Below are 25,295 nucleotides of genomic sequence, written 5' to 3'. Positions count from 1 at the left end.
TTGTATTAGATTTCTTTCAGCATTAACAGTATTTTGTTTTTCCTTTTCTTTCACACATATTATAGATTATTACTCTTATCTACATAAAACATACTTTATTACAAGCATGGAAGTGTTGAATATAAATTAAAGCAAATGGTTAAGTATTATCTCCCTTTACCCTTTGATTCCCATTTTTAAATGGATAAATGAGATGTTCTACAACTCTGGTTTTAGCCAATTGGCCTAATAATTGAATTGAGAGGGTATAGTTAGCATAGATTCTAGTGCTGTTGTCCTAGGGGGTCTTCTAATACACTATTGGGCTGCATATACAATGCTTTTTGATAAACCAAGCTAACAAAATCCTAAAATTTCTAAAATTCTGCTTTCTCATGGTTAACATGTATTTCCTTTCATGCTTGTTTTTTTCACGTGAGTGTTTAATGTTCGTAAGATACTCATTGTATCATTGACTGAGACCTTGATTTTCAGCCATGTAGTTGGTTTAAATGAAACCGTTTGATGTCTGACTGACATATAGACCCTCACTGTTGTCCTAGGGGGAATACAACCCTGGAGTGACAGGTAGCAAGTGTGTTATGAGCACTCACATGTTGGCTTAGTTTTCCTGCATGGCTCTTTAAGTAAGAGGGATTGTGCAAGGTTAAGCACCTCTTGGTATACTTTAATTTGTGCACCATCTACTTCTTAGTGGCTGAGATTGTTACCGTAACACCCTTATAAGTTCCATATCAAGTTAACTCATGCCTCATCTTTCTCCACACTGACTTTAGAAACTTAGCCAAATTGCCTCCAGAATGTTAGAGTAATTCCAGTGTTGTCTTAACTTCAACATAATATAATATCACCATGGCTTTATTCCTTTATTTTCCTGCCCCGGAAACCTCATCCCAAGATTAAAGTCTTATAAAAACAATTGTTTGCTCCCTAAATAATCCCCATACTACCTTTGTTCATGACATTTATTCTGCCTGGAAAGTGCCTTCCTCCTACCATTCCTTCCTGCTCACATCTAAATTGACAACTTCTTGCCCTGGCCGGTTTGGCTCAGCGGTTAGAGCATTGGCCTGTGGTCCGGAGAGACCCGGGTTCGGTTCCCGCTAAGGGCATGTACCTCGGTTGCAGTTTGTCCCCGGCCCTGGTTGGTCGTGTGGGTGGCAGCCACTCGATGTGTCCCTTTCACGTCGATGTTTCTCTCTCTCTCTCTATTCCTCTCTCTCCCTCCCACTCTATCTGTGCAAAAAATGGAAAAAAAAAATGTCCTCGGGTGAGGATAAAAAAAAAAATAAATTGACAACTTCTTTATGCAAACTTCTGTGACTTCTACTTCCCCTCACCTACAGATTAGCTTTGCTTCCTTTTAACATCCATGATAGTATATTATGTCTATTTATCTCTTGCCTAATTTATGAATATATTGTACATGATCTTTTGTCCTAATGTTATCGTCTTCTGTTTTCTTATTCTAATATTTCAAGTATATTTTTATTTCTATTCCCTATGTGAAGTCATTCTCTAAAATTTCATCCTTCTTTTGGTTTCATCTTTGCAGATTGGGTTTTGTGCATATTAGATTCTACTGTGTAACCTCAAATAACACCAAGCCCTCAATCAGCCTTTTCTTGCCTTTCTTCCAAGCCAGAGCTGTCTCTAATATTCCATGCCTTTTGGTGGTAGTCTTTCATCCAGACAGCTAAAAGCAGGGGTTGGATTGTGAAACCACATTGATCCTTAAACATCAAAGAATTTCTTGCTTCTCTATCTCCTGAAATTATTTCTGACCCTATTCCTAAAATGGATTTATTAAAAACAGCATATCTTCTATATTTTTACACTTTTTGCTAGTGATTCAATATGTTGCTTTTAACAAATTGAATTCTTAATTGCTATAAGGTAAATTTATTAAAATTTGGCAAAACTAAAATGAAAAGGAAATAACCCTGATTTTGACTTTTATTTTTTTAGCTTTTCAATACACTCAAACATTATCTTCATGTAAAATCAAAGTCTAAGGTAATCAAAGCAGAATAGATTACTGTTAAGTCAAGTCTTAAATATTATATCTATATCTTCCCTAGGATCCTTTCCCTAAATCTATATATTTTGTAATTTTTCCCTACCCTTTGATTGAATCAGATTTTTTCTTTGGGACTTGCTTATTGGTGGACTTTGGAAGAGTCTCTGTCTCTCTCAATTGCCTTATGTTCCAATGGCTACTTTTTGACAGTGGCAAGGAACAAACAATTTTAATGTTAAGGGCAAGGAGGAAACTGCAGTTTGGTTATACGTTGTCATATCAGACTATTAATAGAGCTGTCAGTTTTCTAAGGTTCCAATATCTTACAGAATAAAAATTCTGGAGCTGTGATTCCATACAAAGAATATTCATGGCTTAGTATTACTAGCAACCCAAGTTCTAACCCTTTATTGTTTGCAGGAAAGTGATATAATGCATTTTTCTAGATGAAACTACCAAACTAACCATAAGTTATAAACTGCCATCTAACTCCCAATGTAGTCAGTACCATTGGAGTCAAAAGTTTATTCACTGAGTAAAGAGTGGGATAATGCACTAACAATCTCATCTTCAGAAGAGAAGTGGGGGAGTGGTAAGAATATATGGAAGAGAGTGCAGTGTGAGATAGTGAGGGAAAGCTTTATGACATCAGACAAATTAAGCTTCTGAATATTAATCTCCTCATTTGCAAGATGGAGATAATAGTGCCTCCTGCACAGGGTTGTTAGAAAGAGGCATAAGTGGCATAATATGTGTGAAGTACCTAATACTATGCCTTCTCTCTGGTCCTTATTTTCTATTATTTATTTTTTTTGTATTGTTTTAATATTTTTGTTTGTTTTCCAACATGGGACCATATAGTAGTCAGCCAATCTTCCAGAGATATCTGCAGTTTTAGGCATTATTTTACTACGAAGGAGGCTTTTTTTTAACTTTATTGTTGAATATATTACAGATGTCGCCCTCTCTTTTCCCCCATTGATCCCCTACCTTCCCACTCTTGCCCCCCTCCTGCCTTCCCCACAATATTGTTTGTGCCCATTGGTTATGCATATAAATTCTTTGATTTATCTCTTTGCACCCTCCCTCCACCCTTCCCTTTGAGGTTCATCAGTCTAACATTCAATTTTTACTTCTTAATTCCTTCACATTTTTTACCCACCCCCTAGCCCTCTCCCATCTGGCAACCAACAGAAAGTTCTCTGTATCTATGAGTCTGTTTCGGTTCTGCTTGCTCATTTTGTTTGTAGATTCAGTTGTTGATAGATATGTATTTAATGCTTTTTTATTGTTCATATTTTTGTTCTTCAAGAAGACCCATCAACATTTCATTTAATACTGGTTTGGTGGTGATGAACTCCTTTAGCTTTTTCTTGTCTGGGAAACTCTTTGTATGTCCATTGAGTCTAAGTAATAGCTTTGCAGGATAGAGTAATCGTGGTTGTAGGTTGTTGTTTTTCATCACTTTGAATATCTCTTGCCACTCCTTTCTGGCCTGCAAAGTTTCTTTGGAGAAATCAGCTGACAGTCATATGGGAGCTTCCTTTTAGGTAACAAACTGCTTTTCTCTTGCTGCTTTTGAGATTCTCTTTTCTCTCACTGCTTTTAAGATGCTCTCTCTTTTTTTTCTTTTTTATTAATTAATTTTTGTTACAGATGTTTCTCCTTTTTCCCCCACTGATTCCCCCCTCCCCCCCTCCCTGCCCTGTCCCCAGTTTGTTGTCCATGTCCACTGTTCATGCATACATGCATATAAGTTCTGTGGTTTATCTCTCCCCCACCATCCTCTCTTCTGGGGATTGTCAGTCTGTACCCCACCTCCATGTCTCTGGGACTACCCCATTCCTCAGACGGTTATGTTCATTATAGTCCACAAATAAGTGAGATCATATGATACTTGTCCTTCTCTGTTTGGCTTGCCTCACTCAGGATGACACTCTCCAGGTCCCTCCATGTAGTCTCAAAGGACAAGAGATCTTTCTTTCTTACAGCTGCATAGTACTGCATTGTGTATATGTACCACTGCTTTTTTATCTATTCGTCTACTGATGGACACTTGGGCTCTTTCCAGATCTTAGCTATTGTAAATAGTGCTGCTACAAACATGGGGGTACATATATTCTTTGTGATTGGTGTTTCAGGCTTCTTAGGGTATATTCCTAAAAGTGGGATCACTGGGTCAAATGGAAGTTCCATTTTTAATTTTTTGAGGTAACACCATATTGTTTTCCATAGTGGCTGCAGCAGTCTGCATTCCCACTAGCAGTGTACTATAGTCCCCTTTTCTCCACACCCTCGCCAACACTTGTTGTTTGATGATTTGTTGATGGCGGCCATTCTGACAGGTGTGAGGTGATACCTCATTGTTGTTTTAATTTGCATCTCTGTGATGATTAGTGATGATGAGCATTTCTTCATATGTCTCTTAGCCATTTGTATGTCCTGTTTGGAGAGGTGTCTATTTAATTCCTCTGCCCATTTTTTAATTGGATTCTTTGTCTTCCTTTTGTGGAGTTGTATGAGCACTCTATATATATTGGAAATTAACCCCTTGTCCGATATATCATTGGCAATTATGCCCTCCCATACAGTGGGTAGCCTTTCCGCTTCAATGATTGTATTTAAGATGCTCTCTTTAACCTTTTGCATTTTGATGATGATGTGGGCCTGTTTGGGTTCATCTTGTTAGGGGACTCTCTGTGCTTCCTGGACCTGTATGTCTGTTTTCTCCACCAAGTTTGGAAAGTTTTCTGTCATTATTGTTTCAAATAGGTTTTCAATTTCTTGCTCTCTTATCCTTCTGGCACCCCCATAATTAATGCAAATGTTGGTATGTTTCAAGTTGTCCCAGAGGCGCCTTACACTATCATTTTTTTGTTGTTATTGTTCTTTGTTCTGGTTTTTTGCTTCCTTATATTTTAAATCGATGGTTTACTTCTTGGCTTCATCTACTCTACTATTGATTCTCTGTAAATTATTCTTTATTTCAATTAGTGCATCCTTCATTTCTGACTGGTCCTTTTTTATGCTCTTGAGGTTCTCAGTAAGTTCCTTGACATTCTCACTAGGTTCATTGAGCATCCTTATAACCAGTGTTTTGAATTCTGCATCTGTTAGATTGTGTATCTCTGTTTCTTTTAGTTCTTTTCCTGGAGTTTTCTGTTCTTTCAACTGGGATATGTTTCTTTGTCTTTTCATTTTGGCTGCCTCCCTGTTTGTTTCTATGTATTAGGTGGAATTGCTATGTCTCCTAGGCTTCGTAGGGTCACCTATTGTAGTAGGTGTCCTGTAGGGTCCAGTGGTACAACCTTCCTGGTAACCCCAGAGGGGCCCTCGAGGTGCACCCGTCTTGTGGACTTTACATCCTTCTGTTGTAATTGAGTCTTGATTGCTGTTGGTACATCACTGGGAGGGATTTACTCTGGTTGATGAGCTGCAAGGATTGGTTGTGCCCTCTGACCACTGATCTCTGACTACCTTGGAGGATCATCTGTGCAGGGGCCCACCACACAGAGCAAGACTTACTTCAGCAGGGCTCTGGTACCCACTGAATCCACTCACTGAGTGTGTCGTTTGTGGAGGTGGTTGGTTGATGATAGTACTTCAGCGTGGTCTAAAGCTGTCCACTGAGTGTGCTGACTCTGGGGCAAGGTCAGCCTCTGCCTGTGTTCTACCTGGGACCACCAGGCATAAGCTACGAAGCTATCTACAGATGGCTGCTGCTTGTGCTGGTCTTGGATGTGCCAGGCTGGGGCCAGTTAATTAGAGATATGGGGTTCTCTGAGGCTAAGTGCTATTTGAGAGAATTTAGGAAAATCTGAAGCAGAAGCCAAGGCAGGCCAATACTAGGGTAAAGTCCCTGGAAACACCTTAGATGGGCCTGAAGGTTGGGTGGGACAGAGCCTCAGGGAATCAATAGGGTGGGGCAAACAGTGTAAGCCAGGTTGGTGGAGTCCGAGATATGGCCCACCTCTGACTGCCTGGTGGGGGAAGAGCTCACAAAAGGAACAGTAGCCTCCACTGCCTCTCCAGCTCTCTCCCAGATGCCAAACAACTCAGTTCTTGCCACTATGTCTCTGGTGCCTTTCAAGTTGCCTCCTCCATGCTGGAGCCTAGAGGGTATGCAACCGAGTAAGTCCGTGTGCGGGCCCTTTAAGAGGAACTGCCTTGGACTCTAGCCGCCTCAGTCTCCCTCAGCCTCAATTCCCGCTGGTTTTTACAGCCAGAAGTTATGGGGACGTCTCTTCCTGGAACTGGAACCCTGAGCTGGGGGTCTGGTGTGGGATGGTGACCCCTTACTCCTCAGGGAGGACCTTCACAGCCAAGGTATCACTCTTGATTTGTATCCTCTACATATCAGTGTGGGACCAGCCCGTCTGCACCTCCTCCCCTCCTACCAGTCTCAGCGTGGCTTCTTCTTTAATTTCATAGATGTGGGACTTCCATTTAGCTTAATTTCAAGTGGTTCTGAATGATGATTGTTCTTTAGTTGTAATTTTGATATGGTTGTGGGAGGAGGCGAGTACTGCGTTTACCTACACTGCCATCTTGACCAGAAGTTGAAAGAGACCTTATTTTGAAGCCCTGGTTGAAAAACTTATTCAGTAAGATCAGGGTCGTCAGAGGTGAATTGTATGGAACACAGAGGGGAAAATGGGAAGAGCAGGTACTGTTTAAGAGCTAGCAGCACAGTCTGAATTATATTATCTCTTTTTGCCATGATCTAAATTTTTGCAAATCAAAGTTCGAACAGCTGTCTCTCTTTCTTGCTCTCTTTCTGTATGTGTGCCTTTGCGGTATGTGTTCGAAGTGTGCCAAGGGAAGTAGACAGCATGAATAAAACTGATAAGACCTTTGCTTTCAAACAGTACTCAGTTGCTAAACCCATTTCCTTTTCTTTAGGGTATTTTCATTGTCTTCGAATTTTAGAGGGAAAGTGCCTTAGAGATCATCTAGTCCAACCTCTGTTCAAATGGAGAATCTGAGCCACTAAGATTCAGAGGAGAGAAAGAGTTTAGCAGACAATTCCAAGTAATGCCAGCAAACTATAAGAAATTCAGCACAAATTGTGAGAATTCACCATATTGTTAGCATCATAGGTACGAGTTTAGAAAAGGTGCAAATTATAAGAAAAATTCAGTTGTGTTAATATAAATGAAAGATTCCACTATATTATCTTGAAGTTAAAATAGAGGACTTAGATGTCTTTTAGCACTATAGTGAAACCAAATTTGATATTGTGTAGTGACTAAGTACATAAATGGTTTTCTGCTTATAGACTCAGAAGTTTCAAAAGCAAACTATACATACATATGATGCAACTATGATTGAGTAGTGTTGATAGAAATAATGTGCCTTCCTGCCTTGCTAGAATCATAGCAGTTCATATCTGGAATTCTAATCCCTGATTTCAAGGATGAGGACCTTGATTCCCAAAGAGATTAATTGACTTGCCCAAATAAAAGCCAAAATTAACAGCATATATTTAAGCAAGGAATCAGGTTTTGTATATTAAGATCATTATATTTTTATATTCAGATAAAAGTTTTCCTCAACTTTAACTGATCTAATAATGCCATCAAACCTGCCTAACATTAACCCTAATTTTTAAAATCTCAGAATATCAGAGAAATTGACAAAAGAAAAATGAAATCACAGATATTAGAACTGAGACTCTTGGCATTATTTCTAATGGTATATCTTTTATGCTAAAAATATTTAATATTCAGTTGCTGTTCACAAATAATTTTTCCCCCACAATAGGTATTGTCTTCTAAGAACTCTGAAGCAATGTCAGACATTGAGGGAAGCTCTCATTGCTGCAGGAAAAGAGGTTATATGGCATGGGCGAACAAAAGAAGAACCAGCACATTACTGTAGCATTTGTGAGGTAAGTGACTGTTTTTAACCATCCTTGTTTTTATTCATTTATTTATTTATTTTTCTTTATTGATTTTTTTTTTAGAGAGTAAGGGAGAGGGAAAGAGAGAGAGAACATCGATTGGCCGCCTCCTGTATGTCCCCTACTGGGGATTGGGCCCACAGCCTGGGCATGTGCCCTGACTGGGAATCCAACCAGTGACCTCTTGGTGCATGGGTCGATGCTCAACCAGTGAGCCACACCAGCTGGGCTGTTTTTATTTTATTTTGTTTTTTAAGTTTTTTATATTCATTCATTCATTTATTTATATTTTTGGGTTAATCCTCACCTGAGGGTATTTTCCCATTGATTTTTAGGTAGAGTGGAAGAGAGGGAAGGGGGGAGAGAGAGAGAGAAACATTGATGTGAGAGAGACACATTGATTGGTTGCTTCCTTCATGACCCTGACTAAGGCTAGGGATCAAACCTACAACCCAGGTTGGTGCCCTTGACCAGAAATCGAACTGGTGACCCTTTGGTCTTCCAGCAAACGTTCTAACCGCTGAGCCAAATCAAGCCAGGGCTATCCACCCTTGTTTTTAAAGCCTCTCCACTTTTGGTTTCTCTTTATTTATTTTTATATCTTTTTTTTTTTTTTTTTATCCTCACCCGAGGATATTTTTTCATTTTTTGTACAGATAGAGTGGGAGAGAGAGAGAGGAAGGGAGAGAGAGAGAGAAACATCGACGTGAAGGGACACATCGAGTGGCTGCCACCCGCACGACCAACCAGGGCCGGGGACAAACTGACACCAAAGTACGTGCCTTTAGCGGGAACCGAACCCGGGTCTCTCGGACCGCAGGCCGACGCTCTAACCGCTGAGCCAAACTGGTCAGGGCTCTTTATTTATTTTTAAAAATATATTTACATTTTACCAAAATTGAAATTGTGTTTAATCTTATTTTCTTGTTATTTAGCTATTAAAATTTAATAGGATGGTATCCTATTTTACTAACTATGAATTAACTCAAAGTATCTACTTCAGAGTCATTGATCTGACAGATACTTAACAGATAGTAATCATCAAAAAATTTAGTCTTGAGATTTATTTAATTTTTTTAAATATGTTTTTATTGATTTTTTTTTTTTTTGAGAGAGAGGAAGGGAAAGAGAGAGATAGAAACATCAGTGTGAGAGAGAAACATCAATCTGCTGCGTCCTGTGCTGCCTCCTGCATGCCCCACCAGTGTGGATCAAGCCCGCAACCCAGGCATGTACCCTGATTGGGAATTGAACTGGGACCTCTCAGTCCATGGGGCAACACTCAATCCACTGAGCCACACTGGCCGGGCTAGTCTTGGGATTTTAAACTTCAAACAATCCAGAAGCAGACAGATGCTAATAAACTGGACGTAGATCAGTATAGCCACAGTGTTCAGTCTTCTCTGGTGCAATTTACAATACATTGGTCAGTCTTCTCTTGAAGCCAAGGCTTGCAAGAGATGCAGAAATAAAGAAGATGTAGTGCCTGAAGGAGTTTCCATTCTACTTGGAGAGGACAACTTATAAACTAATTATAATGTACATAAGATTTGTGAATGCAAAGTTGGTCTTCCTGTGATGACAATACTGAGGGGGTGGAAATGACCAAATTTTTCTTTCTAGTATTGGCATGAATTCACTTAAGTATTAACATTTGAATCCATCCTTAAGGATGGTTATGACTTCAGTGGGCTAAAAAATGATGAGAATTGGAGGTAGAATAAATGTGATTATGAGCTATAATAACAATATGGGAAATGGAATGGCTTGTCCATGAAAGAGTTAGTAGTCCAATGTGGCTGGAACTTAATTGGAACAGACTATGCAAATTATACTTATAGGTCTAGGTGGTAGGAAGCTTACAGAGCATTTTGAATGACTAAGGAATTTAATATTTAGTCTGAGGTCATTGAAAACCATCAGAAGATTTTGAGCAGGCAGTCAACTTGGTTATGTGTTTCAAAGAGAGAAGTGATTGAAAGGATGAAGATAGGAAGCTGTTGAGTGGTCTTAAGTAAGAGTTGTCATCTTAAGGCCTAGACCAGAATTCGAAATTAATTAGAAGATAAAATCCACAAGTCAACTCTTTAAGTGGCAAAAGTGAGGGACAGCTCTGGCAGGTGTGGGTCAGTGGTTAGAGCATCAGCCTGTGCACCAAAGGGTCGCAGATTCCATTCCTGGTCAAGGGCACATACCTGGATTATAGGTTCAATCCTGGGCCCTGATTGGGGTGTGTGTGGGAGGGAACCAGTCGATGTGTGTTATGTTGATATCTCCTTCTCCCCCTCTCTCTCTCTTCCCCCCTACCTCCTTCCCTTCCACTCTCTCTAAAAATCAATGGAAAATATATATTCAGTTGAGGATTAACCAAAGGAAAAAAAAATGAGGGACAGGTTGAAGAATGCTCACAAATTTTCTAGCTCAAATCATTAGGTTCATGTTGCTATTGGTGGTAATGGAAAACATGGTGAACTCTGGGGTTGATTGACATAACTGTTCGAAGAAGACATGAAGTCATGAGAGTTTTCTGTCATTGAATAAATTTGAGGATATGCTAGGGACATTAATAAACCATTCCAAACCTTGAAATTCTCTAATTCTGACATTGGCTTTTATTTGAAATTATTTAATCCATCAGCTATTTTAATGTTGTAGAACCTGGCCAAAGTAAATCATTGGGAGATTAGATAGACTCTAATTAGGTTTGTTATATATCTCGAGAAGATGAGTGTATAAGCTTTCCAGTATTTCAGAATGACTCCAATCCTGCATTGTTATTCCTTATTCTGCCTGAACCTTAGCAACTCACCAATCTTTCTGTGTAAGATACAGATATTATGTCTAAATTCGTGCTATACTCATGATACACTTTTTTGTACGCATACTCCTTAACATGAGGTTTATAGTTATGTACTTATGTCACTTACTTGTCAGTTGCCTCATCTGTAAAATAATCAGATTATATTCATTAAACAAGTGTTTTGAGGTTTGGCTGAGCACTAAGCACTATGATATGTCCTGGAGGTGCAAAGATGAGTAAACATAGTCTTTATCTTTGAGGAGGAGCTCAGTCTATAAGGAAAGGCAAATACTCATTCATAGTGCCCTGTAATGAGTACTATCAGAGAAGTAAAAGGAAAATGATGATCACTTTTATCTGATTGTATACTATTGTTTTGGATTTAAAACAAAATAGACGAACATTTATTAAACTTTTGAATTAGGTTTTTGCCAGTGGTTGTAATGAGTATGCCATTCCCTTAGGCCACTCCTCTGAATGTGTATTACCATCCATGTCTTTGGGTTTGGTGCAAATTAAATCTGGTTCATTAAAGAATCTTAAACCTGGCTATGTTTGTCTTGGTGCCTACTCTTTACTAGAGATAACTGTCCACAATTCCATTTAATGTAGAATTCTATGATCATATTAAAACAGTACAATAAATAAATACCATGGTCGCTATTGAATGCTTTTTTCTCTTGTGTAAACTAGGTGGAGGTTTTTGATCTGCTTTTTGTCACTAATGAGAGCATTTCTCGAAAGACCTACATAGTGCATTGCCAAGATTGTGCACGAAAAACAAGCAGAAACCTGGAAAATTTTGTGGTGCTAGAACAGTACAAGATGGAGGACCTGATGCAAGTCTATGACCAATTTACATTAGTAAGTGAAATCAACATGTGAGTACATAGTTAGCTGGATAGGGAAGCAGCATTGTTCTGCCACCTTCTAAGTAGGAGGTAATAAAATATTTAAATTTTCTTTTGGCTCATTAGATATTGCATGAGGAAATTACTCATTCTCCCCTCTTCCATTTCCAAGTATTTATTCCTATGAAGTTAGCATATTTTATTTTTACTTACTTTCCTGGGTGAGACCAGCCTAAATAATATCACAGTAATTATATTTTTAAATCTTTGTGTGCTTTTAGAACAATATCATATTCTTTGTCATCTGATCTTGGTTGATAAAATTTTTGTGTATACACAGGTTATTGGTGTCAACAAAATGAATCAGTAAACGTGCTTTTAAATATACCGCTTTTATGGGATTTTTTTTTTTTTTAGTTTCCCTTTCTGAGTGTTCATTATTGGTGTATAAGAATGCCATCAATTTCTGGATGTTAATTTTGTATTCTGCTATTTTGCCAAATTCATATATTAAATCTAGTAGATTTTTGATGGAGTTTTTAGGGTTTTCTGTGTACAATATCATGTCTGCAAATAATGACAGTTTCACTTCCTCCTTCCCAATTTGGATCCCTATTATTTTCTTGTCTGCCATTTGACCTAGTGATCCCACTTCTTGGAATATATCCTAAGAAGCCTGAAATACCAATCAGGAAGAATATATGCACCCTTATATTTATAGCAGCATTGTTTACAATAGCTAAGATCTGGAAACAGCCCAAATGTCCATCAGTAGATGAATGGATAAAAAAGTTGAAGTACATTTACACAATGGAATACTATGCAGCAGTAAGAAAGAAAGATCTCTTATCCTTTGAGACGACCTGGAGGGACCTGGAGAGTATTGTGCTAAGCAAAATAAGCCAATCAGAGAAAGACAAGTACCACATGATCTCACTTATTTGTGGAACATACTGAACAAAATAAGCTGTTGACCAAAAGAGATCCAGAATCATGGAAGTAGGGAACAGACTGACATACGTCAGAGGGATGGGGGGGTGGAAGGGGAAGGAAAAGATATACCAAAAAACTTATATGCATATATGCACAACCACTGGACACAGACATTAGGCTGGGGAAGGAGGCAGTCAATGGGGAAAAAAGGGTGACATCTGTAATACGTTCAACAATAAGTAAATATGCTTCCGATTTTAGAGCTGATTGTATTTATTTAGAATTTTGTTCTTGACAGAAATATCAACCTCATGAGAATATTTGATGGAGCTTAACTTATGAAATTCAAGTATACGTATAAATTGCGTACAATTTTAAACTTTTAAACAGCAGATGCTTAGGAGGAAGCATTTTTTTTATTCTAGCACATCACTAGTTTTATGAATAGAAACACAGGCATAATTTATGAATTGTTGATTTTCTCCAATACATTTCTCTTACGTATGTGAAGAGAAACTAATTTTTGAAATTTGACTCCTGATATTTTCATTGTAATGGTCTTCAAGATTGCTTGAAGAAGAAAATTATTGAGTTATTTAAACAAAATGTATTATCTAATTGATAGGTTTTGATTTGTTAAATTATTTTCCACAAGCCTTTTTCTTCTAAAGCAATCTAAAAAAATGATCAACCTAATAATGTTCTTGACTTTATGACTATTTGGTGAAGAAGTACAGAAAAATGTGGGTGCACTGAGTAGGGTAATGGTCTCAGACTTTTAGGAAAATTGTCCAGGTGGGAGTCAGTAAGGGAGGTTGTACTTGGACATCATGTTGCAGGCTGTTGATCTTTCTTGAGAATTGTTTTTTCCCCCTATCTTCATAAGCAGACTATGTTTTTAGCATTGAGCTAGGGAACACAAGTAATACTTTGAATACCAAAGTAACATCCCTTTTATTTTTAGGCTCCTCCATTACCATCTTCCTCATCTTGATATTGTTCCATGGACATTAAATGAGACCTTTTCTGCTATTCAGGAAGTAATCCAGTTCTGCACCACTGGTTTTTGTAGCTGTCTCGTAAGGCTGCTGGCTGAAAACTGTCTCTATGCAACCTTCCAAGTGCGGAGTGTCAACCAACTGGACTGAGGAGAGCACTGCTCCTACTCCAGGACTCTCACAAAGTTGATCAGCTGTACTTAAGAAAAAAAATAATAATTTCCATGTTTTGTATATATCTGACAAAACTGGCAACATCATACAGACTACTGACTTGAAGATAACCTCTTTTATATTTCTCTATTTCTGGGCTGATGAACCAGTTTTCATCTTTTTCCTCCCTTCAGAATTTTCCTTGGAAAAAAAAATACTAGCCTAGCTGGTCATTTCTTTGTAAGGTAGTTAGCAATTTTAAGGCTTTCTTTGGTCAACTTTTTTTTAATGTGAAAAGTTAGGTAAGGAACTTTTTTACTGCTTTTATGTTTTTCTGTCTTGTTTTGAAACCATGATGGTTATTACACTTTTGGTTCCTAAATGAAATGTTTAAAAAATTAACAGCCAAGTCACAAAGATAATGGATTGCACATAGATTAAGGAATAAACTTCAGATTTGTGATTTTTGTTTCTAATCTTGATGTAAATTTACACTATTTATAAATACATATTTATTGCTTGAAAATATTTGTGAATGGAATGCTGTTATTTTTTCCAGATTTACCTGCCATTGAAATTTTAAGGAGTTCTGTAATTTCAAACATTACTCCTATTACATTTTCTATGTGTAAATAAAACTGCTTAGCATTGTACAGAAACTTTTATTAAAATTGTTTAATGTTTAAAGAGTTTTCTATTGTTTGAGTTTTAAGAAGACTTTATGTACAGTGCCCAGTTTTTGTTCATTTTTCAAATCTGATTATATATATTTTATATATACTTATGTATGTATATATAACATATATAGAAATCTGGATATATATGTATAAAGATTTAGAACTTAAAATTTTCTCGTTTTAAGTTTCACATCTATGGTAGATTTTTGAGGTGTCTACTGTAAAGTATTGCTTACAAAAGTATGATTATTTTTAAAGAAATATATATGGTATGTATCTTCAAGACCTAAAATGTCAGACTGGTTTATTGTTAAGTTGCAGTTATTGCAATGACAGACCAATAAACAATTGCTGCCAAAATGTAGTATAATAGTAGAAAACAAATAGTGATTGAACTTAAGATTTTAAAGGGAATGTTATATGGGCTTGGCAAATCCTGTACATCACTTAGTAGCTTTTTATATGGAAAAAAGATTCACATGAAAGATTCTATTTTAGAATGCAAATAAATTAAGAGACTTATTTTTTAATGTTAGGCAGTTCTGAAATTTCATACTTTCCTGCTTGCATGACATGATGGGGGGCAGCTAGTCTGCAAATTCCGTATCACTAGTAAAATCTAGAAAGCGATATTAGCATTAACAAGTCACTTCTAATTAATAGTATTTTATTTTATAGTAATGGTACCTTGCATTTGGCACATATTCTCATTTTATTACTCTGTTATTTCTAGCTTTCTAAGATTTTTCCAGGAAGCTTTAGTGAAGAAGCATAGAGAATACTATAAATGAAGTTATATGTATGACTAAAGAGAATTTATAATCCTCTCTGGTGAAATTCTGTGTTGATTGCATTAATCAGGTACTTTTCTCCTGTACTGAAGGACCAAGAGTGCTTGTCTAAGTCTGCTCTTCAGGATGTTTAACCATTAATATTTCTAAATGAACTTAAGACAAACATTTTTGCAAATAAAAGTTGCAAGCCAACTGTCCAGAAACAAAAATTATAAGAATACAACTACTAAATGTTTCTAGCCAGTTCTAGTTTATCTTACTAACACAGTGTCTTATTAATATAAGATGTGTGACATTTAGGAGTAATTTAGTAATGTTTCACCAATACCTATTTAGAAATTATATTTGAAGAATAATACTTGTTCAGCTTAGTCTTTGAATGGATGGAGAGGATAGGAAATAGAAATCAAACACCTGAACATTACTGTGAAGTATAACTAGATGAACAAAATCTTATGTAAAACTGCTTTTCATCAATTTAATATCCTTTATAATTTATATTTTCCAGGTGTCAGAAGAAATAGAATATGTTTTTATTCTTTTTACTGCTTGTATAGATAATTTTCATTAAAGCAAACTCAATTCTGGTCCCTTAATAATAAAACAGATTTCTTCATAACACACACACATTGTTTAGGCAAGGAAGCTAATTACACAATGTATTAAAGAAGTTGTTTTGATCCAGAAATTGAGAACTAAATCTTATTTTTTCCTCATTGTCACCAGTTAAATAGGAAATCTTACTCCATCAGTATAACAGTTCAACTTGCTTAACAAATCCATTTTAAAAAATTGATTTCTGCATTTTGAAAAAAATCTATATTATGAATGTAACTTAAATGAAGTATCTGCTTCTCAGAACCTAGTTATTAAATCTTTACATTATCATTGTGTATTTTCAATTAGTCAATATATTTATGTAGCATCTCCTAACTAAATCTGAATAAGATGTACTCCCTACCTCTACCCTTCATAAATACATCTGATATGGGAGATTCATGTAATATATTACATCAGGCAAAACCTAGGTAATAAAGGTGAGTAATATTGGGACTTGCATTTCAGCAGGGTTTAATTTACATCAATGATCACACACACCTTCCAGAGCAAGAGGATTTGGGAACTTTGCCTAAGGGCTTAGGTGAGAGTTAAAAGACAACTGGAGAGGTAGAAAGGCCCCAATGTTGGAAAACCTCTTGCTGTGAGAGAGGTTTGTACCTGATCCTGTAGTTAATAGGGAACCCTCCACGGGATTTATGCAAAAAAAAAAAAATGACGAATTTGCAGTAGTCTTCCTGCCTGCTTTAACACACTCCATCTATCCTGGACATTGCTGCCACAGGGATATTTATTTTTCTGTTTTTAACTTTTATAAAAGTTTACTTGAGCCAGACAGGATACGCCTGGAAGCAAGATCTCAACAGACATATAAATGTTTCCTGAGGGGTATTTCTAAAGCACAGAAATTCAAGGGAGAAACAACTTGGGCTTGAACTTTGGATGTTGTGAGGATGGAAATAACAGATTTGGAAGACAAAAAGTCAAGTCCACAGAACCCATTAGATGACTTCAGGTGGTTGGGGGGTGCTTCTAAGCATAATAAGAAATACAGAAGGGTAGTCCTGGAAGCAGAATATAATTAATTGCTTATAGAGCATCTAAGTAGTTGAAATTAGCAGAGGTCTACATGGGAACCATGTATCTAGCTCTCCACTGAGGTGGTGCTTAGAGCCAGAGGATTAAAGATCATACAAGGAATGGGTGAGGAGAGAGAATGTCAGCATATAAGAGGAGATTGTGAAGGAGAAGAAAACTAAAAGAAACCAGCTTTTGGAAAGCCACACCATGCTGCAAAAATGAGGGTTTAAGGAATTCCTTGAGTTGACACAAGATGATTGATGACATTTATTTGCCAGGCACCTTCTGTGGAGCAATCTGATTGACAGATGGAAAAAAAATTACTGAATTTGAGAGGAAGTGGGGGTCAGTTTTGTCTTTTGGGAGCCCCAGGTCTGAAATTTTGGTCTTTGCTGAATGGCAAACAGATCACCAATATTTAACATTTTGTATCATTGTCCTGGAGTGCTTTACACAGTAATAGTTCTATATATATACTGCGAAGAAACCCATGTGGTGTTTTGTTTTTGAAAGGAAAACATACATTTTAGTTGAACAAGGAAATGTACTTTTTCAGTGTGGCCCAAAGATACCTACTATTTACTAAGTACTTTATATAAATTCCTTTTTAGCCCTAACAATGGCCCTTTAAGTTAGATACTGTTTTATCCTCATTATACAGATAAGTAAATTGAGGCAAAGAGAGGTCATGTAACACCCAAGGCTTACAGTTATTAAGTGAAGCCAGGCTTCTAATTGTGATCCAACTTCAGAGCAAGTGCTATTCCAACTTCCTCTCCAGAGAAATAGGAATTGCCAAGTGCCTACTCTGCAGTCGGTTTGAAAGAACCTTTTCATTTTAAGTATTTCTTTAAGAGAAAGATGTCTTTAAATTTGAGAACCTGTAATTAGGCCAGTCATATCTTTCTTTGATAGTCTAAACCAGAACCCCTCGGAGATCAAAAGGGGATACTAATTGTAACTGGAAAGAGCAACAACCAAAAAATGGGGCTCTTCTGGGCAGGCCAGAATGTATGGCATAGTATTTAAACTGGTCTTCAGAAAAAGCATTTTGGGGGTAGTATTTACCTCCTCCCAACATCATACTGCTAGATATTTAAATTATAACCGTGTGTGTGTAAGAGTATGATGACTTCAAGTAGATTAAAGGTATGATTAACACAAAGCAATACTCTGAGCCACACCTACTTCCAAAGATGTTCGTGAATAACATCTATTAAATTGAGTAAGGGGAGAAAAGTGGAGGGAGCAAACATTTTATAGGCCTAGATATTTAATTGTAGGTAAGCATTACCTTGAGCTTTCCACTTTGTGGTAGAATAATACATTTGGCAGAGTGGAAATACATGAGAATGTTATCTTTAGAAAAGTTGATACATGTGATTTAAATGTCATCTTTTTTAAGAATTTTTTTTTTATTTTTAGATAGAATCATTGATGAGAGAGAACATCAATTAGCTGCCTCCTGCATGCCCCCCACTGGGGATCGGGCTCACAACCTGGGCATGTGCCCAGACCAGCAATCAAACTGGCGACCTCGTTGCATGGGTTGACACTGAACCACTAGGCAACACCAGCTGGACAAATGTCATTATCTTTCATTAAAAGTGCTTGAATGCAAATACTGAGCTGTGTGCTCATGGAAAGGATTCTATGTCTACCAGATGGAAATCAGTACCCAAATCTATGTTCAACAAGATTTTCTGGTTTAAGGTACTGAAAAAGAGGGTGAGGTGACAAGGTCAAAAGTATATGAGATACTAGCCCTGGCCAGGTTGGAGAGTCGGCCCTCGGACCAAAGAGTCGCGGGTTTGATTCCGGTCAAGGGCTCATGCCTCGGTTGCGGTTTGTCCCTGGCCTTGGTTGGGGTCATGCGGGAGGCGGTTAGTTGATGTGTCCCTCACGTTGATGTTTCTCTCTCTTGTTCTCTCTCCCTCCCACTCTCTCTGAAGATAAATAGAAAAATATCCTCAGGTGAGGATTGGGGGGGAGGGGGGGGGAGTATTTAAGATACTGATACATCAGTAATTTCAGTAAAAAAACAAACTACAAAGTACCAAAGATTTAAAACTACAACTGCTATAATAAACAAAACATGGATAGTTTTTAAATGTTGATCAGCTAACAAATCATTCTGTCATAAATCATTTTATCTTTTTATTTTTTATTTTTAATCTTCCTGCATTTATTTATTTTTATTAATTTATTTTTGTTAACAAATGTTTCTTCTTTTCCCCCCACTGACACCCTCCTTCCCTCTCCCGTTCTCTCCCACCCTTCACAGTATTGTTGTCTATGTCCATTGGTTATGCATATAAGTTCTTTGGTTTTTCTCTTCCTACCCTCCCACCCCCCTTCCTCAGGTTTATCAGTCTGATCCCTATTTCCATGTCTCTGTTTCTATTGTGTTCATCAGCTTGTGTGTATTATATTCCACAAATAAGTGGAATGCCACAAATATCATATGATATTTGTCTTTCTCTGATTGGCTTATTTCACATAACATAATACTCTCCAGGTCCCTCCATGTAGCCTTAAGAGTAAGATATCTCTCTTACAACTGCATAATATTCCATTTTTTATGTGTACCACAGATTGTTTTATCCACTCATCTACTGATGGGCACTTCAGCTGATTCCAGATATTAGCTATTGTAAATAGTGCTACTATGAACATAGGGGTAGATATGTTCTTCCTGATTGGTGTTTCAGGCTTCTTAGGATATATTCCTAGAAGTGGGATCACTGGGTCAAATGGCAGTTCAATTTTTAATTTTTTCAGGAAACACCATATTGTTTTCCATAGTGGTTGCACCAGTCTGCATTCCCACCAGCAGTGTACTCAAGTCCCCTTTCTCCTCACCCTTGCCAGCACTTGTTTGATAATTTGTTGATGGCAGCCATTCTGGCAGGTGTGAAGTAGTACCTCATAATTGTTTGAATTTGTATCTCTGATGATTAGTGAGATTGAGCATTTTTTTCATATGATTCTTGGCCATTTGTATGTCCTCTTTAGAGAGGTGTCTATTTAGGTCCTCTGCCCATTTTAAAATTGGATTCTTTGTCTTCTTTCGTTGAATTGTATGAGTAATCTATATATTTTGGAAACTTCCTTATCTGATGTATCATTGGCAATTATGCTCTCCCATAAAGTGGGTTCCCCTTCCATTTTGATGGTTGTTTCTTTCACTGTGAAGAAGCTTTTTAGTTTGATGTAGTCCCATGTGTTAATTTTTTCCTTTGCTTCTCTTGCCTTAGGTGTTGTATCAGTGAAAATTCTGCTATGTATGACGTCTGAAATTTTGTTGCCTACATTTTCTTCTCGGATTTTTATGGATTCAGGAGTCACATTTAAGTCTTTTATCCATTTTGAGTTTATTATTGTGTATGGTGTAAGTTGGTGGTCTAGTTTCATTTCTTTGCATGGAGCTGTCCAATTTTCCCAACACCATTTATTGAAGAGGCTGTCGTTACTCCATTCTATGCTCTTGCCACCTTTGTCAAATATTAGTTGAGCATAATGTCTTGGGTCAATTTTGGGTTCTCTGTTCTGTTCCATTGATCTATATGCATGTTCTTGTGCCAGTACCAGGCTGTTTTGATTACAATGGCTTTATAGTATATTCTGATATCCAGTATTGTGATCCCTCCTACTTTGTTCTTTTTCAAGATTGCTGTGGCTAAGACTTCCAGTACTATGTTGAATAAGAGTAGTAAAAGTGGACATCCCTGTCTTATTCCTGTTCTTAGGGGAAATGCTTTTAGTTTTTGCCCATTGAATATCATGTAGGCTGTAGGTTTGCCATATATGGCCTTTATTATGTTGAGATATGATTCTTCTATTCCCACTTAGCTTTTTTTTTTTTTTTTTATCAAAAATGGGTGCTGGATTTTGTCAAATGCTTTTTCAGCATATATTGATATGATCATATGATTTTTATCTTTCATTTCATTTACGTGGTGTATCACATTTATTGATTTATAAATATTGTACCAGCCTTGCATTTCTGGGATAAATCCCACTTGGTTGTGGTGTATAATTTTTTTTAATATATTGCTGGACCTGGTTTGCTAACATTTTGTTGAGGATTTTGGAATCTGTGTTCATCAGGGATATTGGCCTGTAGTTGTTGTTTTTGTTTTGTTTTGTTTTGTTTGTAGTGTCTTTATCTGGTTTGGGGATTAGGATTATGATTGCCTCATAAAAAGAGCTTGGAATACTTTCTTCCTCTTGAATTTTTTGGAATAGTTTGAGGAAAATAGGTGATATTTCTTCTTTGAATGTTTGGTAAACTCCCCTGTGAAGCCATCCACACCAGGGTTTTTGTGTGCTGAGAGTTTATTGATTACTGCCTTTTTTTCCCTCATTTGTTATTAGTCTGTTCAGGTTTTCTGAATTTTCCTATTTCAGCTTTGGAAGACTGTATGATTCCAAGAATTTCTACATTTCACCCAGGTTGTCAAATTTGTTGGCATATAATTGTTCATAGTATTTTCTTACAATCCTTTTTATTTCTGTGGTGTCAGTTATTAGTTCACCTCCTACATTTCTCATTTTATTAATTTGGGTCCTCTCTCTTTGTTTATTGGTGAGACTAGCTAACGGTTGGTCAATCCTGTTTATCTTTTCAAAGAACCAGCTCTTGGTTTCATTGATCTTTTGTATTGTTTTTGTTTGTTTACTTTCTATATTATTCATTTTCCTTCTGATCTTTAATATTTACTTCCTTCTACTAACTGGGTTTTTCTTTTTGTTTTCCTTCTAAATCTTTAAGTTGTAGGGTTAAATCATTTATTAGACAATTTTCTTGTTTCTTGAGGTAGGCTTGTATTGCTATGAACTTCCCTCTCTGGATTGCTTTTGCTGTGTCCTATAAATTTTGTGTGGTTGTGTGTTCATTTTCATTAGTTTCCAGCAAGTTTTTATTTTGTTCTTGATCTCATTGGTAACCCATTCATTGTTTAATAACATGCTGTTTATCCTCCTGTTATGAATGGATTTGCATGTTTTTATTGTAGTTTATTTCTAGTTTCATGCCATTGTGATCCAAGAAGGATTTCAATATTCTTGAACTTGTAGAGACTTAGTTTGTGTCCTAACACGTGTTCTATCTTTGAGAATTTGAGAAGAATGTATATTCTGCAGCTTTGGGGTGAAATGTTCCATAAATATTAATGAAATTCAGCTGATCTAGTGCATCATTTAGGGACTCTGTCTCCTTGTTAATTTTTTGTCCAGAAAATCTATCCAGTGGTGTCAGTAGGGTGTTAAAGTCCCCTACTATGATTGTTTTGCTGTCGCTCTCTCCCTTGAAGTTCTCCAAAAGTTTTTTTTTTTATAATATATTTTGCTGCTACTATATTTGGTACATATATGTTTACCTGGGTTATATCCTCTTGTTGGATTGATTCCTTTAATATTATGCAGTGCCTTTCTTTGTCTCCTATTATGGCCATCATTTTGAAGTCTACCTTATCAGATATGAGTATTGCTATACCAGCTTTTTTTTTTTTCTTCATTTCCATTTTCCTGGAAAAAATTTTTTTTCCATTCCTTTACTTTCATTCTGTATGAGTCTTTTGTTGCAGTGTGGGCCTCTTGTAGACAACATATATATGGGTCACATTTTCTTATCCAATCAACTTCTCTGTCTTTTGATTGGAACATTTAAGCCATTTACATTTAAGGTTATTGATAGGTACTTATTTGTTGCCATTTTTATTTTATGCCTCTGTTCTTTTCTCTTTCTTCTTCATCTTACAACAGTCCCTTTAGCATTTCTTGTAGTGCTGGTTTGGTGGTAGTAAATTCCTTTAGTCTTTTTTTTTTGGTCTGTAAAGGTGTTTATTTCACCTTCAATTTTGAATGGTAGCCTTGCTGGATAGAGTAGTCTTGGATTCAGACCCTTGCTTTATATTACTTTGTATACTTCATGCCACTCCCTTTTGGACTTCAGTGTTTCTAGTCAGAAATCAGCTGACATTCTAATGGGAGCTCCCCTGCAGGTAACTTTCTGTCTCTCTCTTGCTGCCTTTAAGATTCTTTCTTTGTCTTTAATGTTTGCCATTTAATTATGATGTATCTAGCTGTGGGTCTTTTGAGTTCATCTTGCTTGGCACTCTTTGTGTTTCCTGGACTCGCGTGACTTTTTCTTTCACCAGATTAGCGAAGTTTTCTGTCATCATTTCTTCAAACAGGTTCTCTATTCTTTTCCTTCTGGTACACTTATGATGTGAATGTTGTTATATTTTGTGTTCTCCCAAACCTCCTTTAAAGTTTCCAACTGCTTTTTTATTTTATTTTTTCCATTTGCTGCTCTATTTATGTGGTTTTTTTCTACCTTGTTTTCTAACTTGCTGATTTGGTCTTTAGCGTCTTCTAATCTATTGAATCCTTCCTAGGTATTTTTTATATCAGCAATGTCATTCTTTATTTCTACTTTATTTTTATTCATAGCTTCTACCTCTTTTTTATGCTGGTGTAGTTCCCACTGAGCTATATAATTCTCTTTCAGTTGCTTGTAGTTCTCAATAAGTTGTTTGACCACCCTTAAAACCATTGCTTTGAATTCTTTATTTGACAAATTGCTTGCTTCCATTTTATGAAGTTCCTTTTCTGGTGATTCCTCCTTTTCTTTCATTTCAGGGTTGTTTCTTTGTCTCACCATTTTAGCAGTCTGTTAATTCCAGGCCAGGTGAGGTGTGCTGGGATGTGTAGACAGTGTGTATCAGATAAGACTGCTATGCCTCCTAGACTGTTCTGGTGTGTGGTACCTCTTGTCTGCTGTGGGTCCTGGAGGCTTGTGCTGGTCTGTTGTGGTAGGCACTGCTGGGGTGTGTGGGTCCAGCTGGTGCACTGCTGGGGTGCACTGGTCCTCAGGTACCATACTGCCTGGTGGGGCTCAGCTCCTGATCTGCACTGCTGCTGCTGCCAGTGGATAGGTCTCAGCTCCTCAATCTCTGCTGCTGCTAGGGGTGGGTCTCAGCTCCCACATCTCAGCCACTGCTGGGGTTGGGGCTCTGCTCCTAAGTCAGTCACTGCTGCTGTTAGGGATGGTACTTGGCTCCTGCTGCTGGGGGCAGTGCTCAGCTCCTGAGCTGGCTGCTACTGCTTCTGGGGGTGGTGTTCAGCTCCCCAGCTGGCTGCTGCTGCTGCTGTGGGGGATGGTGCCTGGTTCCAGAGCCCCACTGCTGCTTCTGGAAGCAGGTACCTTGACAGCACGGCTACTGTGTGCTGGTCCACATTGGCACAGTGGGGGCCACTGGTCTGATGCTGCAAGGCACACTGGTAACCTTGGGTTGCTGGGCCCTAGCCACTCCCCACTGCATACTTCCAGAGTAGACCCAGTGGATCTTCCAAAATGGTGGGGACTTCCAGCCCCAAGCAGGAAGAGGTGCCCTGACAAGTAATGCACAGCAGTAGCCCCCAGCTCCTCCGTCCACAGCACCAGAACCCTCCACCCTAAGTTTCTGCCTTTCTGCATGGTTGCTCATCCACTCATGTCCACTCATACTTTCAAATGGGGCTCGTAGTCCATGAATTAGAATTCCTCTTTGAGACTATCTGCATCTGCTCCTCTAGATAAAATCAGTCTGATAAAAAGCTTCATAAGAGCCCATTGAAGAGCTGAGTGTCAACAGTAGGTAATCTGGTAGATAACATTAAAGGCCACGTGGTGCTAGCACTCTGAAACTTGCCTTTTAGGCTTGCTTCAGTCTCTCTGACCTTCTTGCCCACCCCTTTTATTTGATTTAACTTTATTTTCAAAACTATATGACATTTACATGATTCAAAATGCAAAACCATATTAACAGGTACTTTCAGAGAATTCTTGCCTCCATCCCTTTTAACTTCATATTGTTTCTACCTAGCACTTTTAGTTAACCATTTTCAGTTCATTTGCTCATGTTTCCTATGTTTCTTTTTTCATAACTAAATACACTAGTGTGCATAGTCCTATTTCCCTTCATTTTTACACAAGGTATAGCATGCTGTATACATTTTTTTGCCCCCCCATGATGTGAATGTTGGTACACTTGAAGTTGTCCCAGAGGCTCCTTACACTATCCTCATTTTTTTAAATTCTTTTTTGTTTTTGCTGTTCTGATTGGGTGTTTTTTACTTCCTTATATTCCAAATCAATGGTTTGCTTCCAGCTTTTCCTACTCTATTGATTCCCTGTAATACGTGAAATAAATAAATGATTCTTTATTTCAGTTAGTGCCTCCTTCATTTTTGACTGTGCCTTCTTCATTTCGGACAGGCCCTTTTTTTATGCTCTCAAGGTCTTCACTATGTTCATTGAGCATCCTTATAACCAGTGTTTTGAACTCTGCATCTGTGAGCTTGCTTATATCCATTTTGTTTAGTTCTTTTCCTGGAGTTTTGTTCTGTTCTTTCATTTGGGACATGTTTCTTTGTCTCCTCATTTTGGCTGCCTCCTTGTGTTTGTTTCTATGTATTAGGTAGAGCTGCTATGTCTTTTAGACTTCCTAGGGTGGCCTATTGTAGTAGGTGTCCTGTAGGGTC

The 25,295-nt window shown here is 37.5% G+C and overlaps 1 protein-coding gene across 18 annotated transcripts in view; it reads left to right on the top strand.

Annotated features, from left to right (window-relative positions):
• Nucleotides 1–14,864, top strand: part of KDM6A (lysine demethylase 6A) — a 270,740-nt gene extending 255,876 nt beyond the window's left edge. For 5 of the 18 annotated variants that reach the window (XM_036270305.1, XM_036270303.1, XM_036270296.1 and 2 more), the window contains 3 exons: nucleotides 7,784–7,910; nucleotides 11,416–11,586; nucleotides 13,471–14,864. In XM_036270305.1, coding sequence (XP_036126198.1) covers nucleotides 7,784–7,910; nucleotides 11,416–11,586; nucleotides 13,471–13,500 — 328 coding nt within the window. In that variant the 3' untranslated portion in view covers nucleotides 13,501–14,864. Of the gene's footprint in view, nucleotides 1–6,922; nucleotides 7,079–7,783; nucleotides 7,911–11,415; nucleotides 11,587–13,470 lie in introns of those variants that run through there. The other 13 variants (XM_036270301.1, XM_036270299.1, XM_036270306.1 and 10 more) reach the window with 7 other exon arrangements.
• The last annotated feature ends 10,431 nt before the right edge of the window (nucleotides 14,865–25,295 follow it).

Source organism: Molossus molossus, unplaced genomic scaffold (genome assembly GCF_014108415.1).
Source record: "Molossus molossus isolate mMolMol1 unplaced genomic scaffold, mMolMol1.p scaffold_m16_p_2, whole genome shotgun sequence".
Lineage (NCBI taxonomy): Eukaryota > Metazoa > Chordata > Mammalia > Chiroptera > Molossidae > Molossus > Molossus molossus.
This window is presented reverse-complemented; position numbering and strand designations above follow the sequence as displayed.